Source organism: Zonotrichia albicollis, chromosome 16 (genome assembly GCF_047830755.1).
Source record: "Zonotrichia albicollis isolate bZonAlb1 chromosome 16, bZonAlb1.hap1, whole genome shotgun sequence".
Classification (NCBI taxonomy): Eukaryota; Metazoa; Chordata; class Aves; order Passeriformes; family Passerellidae; genus Zonotrichia; species Zonotrichia albicollis.
This window is the reverse complement of record NC_133834.1, coordinates 7,005,633-7,009,354: the sequence shown is the minus strand read 5'-3', so window position 1 is coordinate 7,009,354 and position 3,722 is coordinate 7,005,633. Positions and strand designations below refer to the sequence as shown.

The 3,722-nt window shown below is 46.2% G+C and overlaps 1 protein-coding gene across 1 annotated transcript; it reads right to left on the bottom strand.

The window, feature by feature from the left end:
* Nucleotides 1–191: 191 nt before the first annotated feature.
* AIMP2 (aminoacyl tRNA synthetase complex interacting multifunctional protein 2) lies at nucleotides 192–3,659 on the bottom strand. The gene is made up of 4 exons (XM_005487354.4): nucleotides 3,462–3,659; nucleotides 1,740–1,946; nucleotides 1,190–1,421; nucleotides 192–714 (listed from the first exon to the last, which is right to left on the bottom strand). The coding sequence occupies exons 1-4, from the start codon at nucleotides 3,645–3,647 to the stop codon at nucleotides 329–331; spliced, it is 1,011 nt and encodes a 336-aa protein (XP_005487411.2). The 5' UTR covers nucleotides 3,648–3,659; the 3' UTR covers nucleotides 192–328.
* Nucleotides 3,660–3,722: the final 63 nt, after the last annotated feature.

Genomic DNA, 3,722 nt, shown 5'->3' with positions numbered 1-3,722 from the left:
TTTTCATTTGGCTGTCTGTTCTTAAAAGGTATTTATCCTTTTGCCTTGCCCAAAGGCTCCTGAGAAAAGAATCACGTTGCAGTGGAAAAACCAAAAGCACAGGCTGTATTTACGTAGGATTAATTTACATACTGTAGCCATTGAACAAACGTGTTACACAAGAGTTACAAAAAGGAAGGTCACACCCAAAAGGCAGCTGTAATGCTTTTATTATTTTAGGATTCTGTCCAACTGTAATACCTAAAATACATCTCAGAAAGGACTCAAACATTACAGCAGACACGAGGTGGAGTAAGATTAAAACAACATCATTGTGAAGGGTAGGGGCTCACTTGAGCAGCTTCATCACAGAGCTGAAAGGTGCCAGATTCTCACAGGACTTGATCCACTTCTGCACGTTGGCGGGGGCGCTGCTGGCGGCGCCCGTCTGCTGCAGCGCGCTCCACGCCACCACGTCGGCCAGCGTCAGTTCGGTGCCCACCAGCCACGGGCTCTTGCCCAGGGCGGCGTTCATGGAGCGCAGCACCGCTCCCCTCTCCTTGCTGCTGCCTCCCTGCAGCTGCAGCATGGCCGTGTCCACCCAGCTGTCGATCAGAGTCGAGGTCACTGCGTTGTACTTCTGCCCAAACAGGGAAAAGAGGAATCGAGCAATGTTCCCCTCTCCTTCTATGGGGCACATGGTTTGAATGCTGAACTTCATCTGGGGTTTGGGAACTGAAATTAACAGAAGGGAAAACAAAGTGAATCCAACATAGTAAAGAAATTAACTAGAACGGTAATTCCATGATGAACATTTGTGATGCCAGCACCACTGTTATTATCATTAACCTGATGTACAGTTCTGTCTTGTAGCATAAAGAGATCACTTTCTGAAAAATTCAGCCAAATCTCCCCCATAATTTCTCTTGTAGCTACCTTATTTGTAGAAACTAAAAAACCCATTTTTATTCAAAAAACCAACCCTGTCAATGCCACATGTATTTTAACAGCAGTTACTATGAACAAGAATCTTCCTCTTCTGGCCCAGCATGGTTCAAAGCTATGAAAAGAGAACAAAAATTTTTCCTGCTTCTTCATATCCACCATATGCCAGCACAGGGACAATGAGGCATCTCTGTGCAAGGGTTTATAGCACAACTTTAATTTTCTCTTCTATTGTAAAATATTGATCTACAAATTTCCTTCTTACCATCTTTCCATATCAGAGTAAAGCCCAACTGATACTCATGACGTGGCTGCTTCTTAGTCTGCTCTCCAAAGCATTTCAAGAGGTTTTCTGGCACACTTTTCACTGATGAATGTGTGTGAACAGCTGATAATATTTTGTACCGTTCACAAAGCAGACTGTGGATCACTAACAGTGACAGTGGAGGTAGAGAAGGATTTGCATTGATGACAACATCTTTCAGGGCTCCATAATCCTGAATGGAAAGTAAAACATTCAGCAGGTAAGACACATTCCAGATCATACTCGTAAATATTGCTTTCATTAGACACCAAAATGTACAAAATCATGCACGTGTATACCTGAAATTCTAAGGATATTAAAGTAAATAAATTCAAGCTTGGACATTTAAAACTTGTTTAAACCTTTAAACATCTTCCTTCCTTGACATGTAATTAAATGGTAATTGTAGGTTGTGTATTGAGTTCTGAGTGTCCCAGGTTTTAATGCCCCCTTCCAGCCCTGAAAATGGAATGTTGAGAAAGTGCCACTGTAGCTGCTTAACTAAACTCACCTTTCCAAGCATCAGATCTAAATCTGCTCCATTTGTTGACAAAGGAGAAGATTGATCAGTTTGAATGATGTTTGTTACATCAAAGTCAGCATCTGGGGTTTGTATCATCTTGGAGAGTCCATCCACAGCACTCTTGAGTTCATACAAGCGCTTCAGAATCTCTTCCTGGCGGGATTCAAGTGCCTGAAGTGATGGGTCAACCTCCTCCTACAGGAGAGGAAAAAACGAGACCATGTAAACATTCACTCAACTCAGTGTCAAAATAGTCTACAGTTCACTTAAGGTCAAGTTTTGAAAGACTAAACACCTACAAATAGCCAGACCATGGGCTTATGTCTATCAATAGTCTCTCGTCTGTATGAGTACGGTGAAATGGCATATTTAATAAATTCCTGAAATCTTCCTGCTTAGTAGAGTCTTCTAAACCATTACAGCAAACTCTGTAGCACGGTCAAAATCAGACAAAGAGTTGGCAATGAAGTGCTGAATGATGACTGAAAAGTCAAAGACAGCTTGTCAGGTTCTTTTCAGCCCAGAAGAGCAAAGTTGGTAAGTCTGTGGTACAGTGGCCAAACAAGGAAACTTTTTGACAAATCAGGTAGTTAATGAAAGTAAAAAGCCCTGCAAGTTTAGATGGATGGATTCAGTCTTTGTTTCAGAGAATATAAATTACAGTGGAAAAAAAAGACCTTGGGCTTTACATGTTAATACCAATGCAGCTTTTAATCTGTATTACCTCATGAGCATCTCATCTTACAACCTCTTTTAAAAGAAGATGAAAAATATATTCCTGAGGCAGGTTTTAAGTCTACTAGCTTAAAATAATATTAAAGAAAAATTTTCAAATAACCTATTTCTAAGCATCCTGAATAAGGATTAAACAAACCCAAACTATCATGGATGAAGAGCTAAACAAGGTATCTAAGTAAAATCTTTATATCCATTTAACATAATATTCTCAAAGACAAGACAAGGGAAGACCTCTTAAGTGGCCATTATTTAGTTGTACACAATTCTATCCTTTGCAATGGGAAGGCATTTCATTAGCATTTCTGTAAAGTTCTGCCCCAAAGTTTCTCCTCCTCAGTGCCTCCACTATCAACCTGTGTGAGGGCACGGCAAATCCAGGATGACCACAAGTGGCCTGTGAGAATGCCAAGCACTCCGGGCACTGGACAGACGCTGCTCAACTACACCTATGTAACACAGTATTTGGCGTTTTTATCCTATTTAAGGCGAAAGAAACTGAAACTAGAAGCTGAGGGTGTGTATCTGGCTGGAGCCCGAGCTGAGGCAGCAGAGCGATGATGCAGCAGGACGGAGCGAGGCCTGCTGGGCGCTCTCCGGGCCGCCAGGGAGCTCAGCACGGCCATTCAAACACAAAACCCGCCACAGGGACACACGCGAGAGCCCAGGAAAGTTAAAATGAGAACTGCGGAAGGCTTTAAAAACATTACAGGGAAATTCCTGTAAATGTTGATTTTATTTAACCCTCCGAGGCGCCGCTTACGGCGAGCCGGAGCCAGGGCCTCTTCTGGGCGCTGAGGCGATGGGACTCGGCCCCGGGAGCTCTCCGGCACCGGAGGCTCCTCCCGGTTCCTACCGGAGCTGGGGCTCTCACAGGAGGGAACACCGGCCCAGCGGCCGCATGCCTGACCTCGCCAGAGCGAGCACCGCGGGCCCCAGCCCAAGCAGGTCCTTCCGCCCACCCCTCGCTCGTACCTGCGGCGGCGCGGCGGTGCCGGGGGCGCGGTGCAGGTTGGGCAGGGGGTACATGCAGCTGGGCAGGTGCTCCGCCAGCACCGCCGCGCTGTGCAGCGGCCGCACCTTGTACATCGCGGGCATGGCGGCTCCCGGCCCGCCGCACGCCCGCTCCGCCGCCGCCGGCCCGTCCGCCCCCTCGCCCATTGGCGGAGTGGCGCGTGACTGACAGGCTTGACACCCAATGGGCTACGGGTTCGCCCGTACGGCCTCCTGCTATTG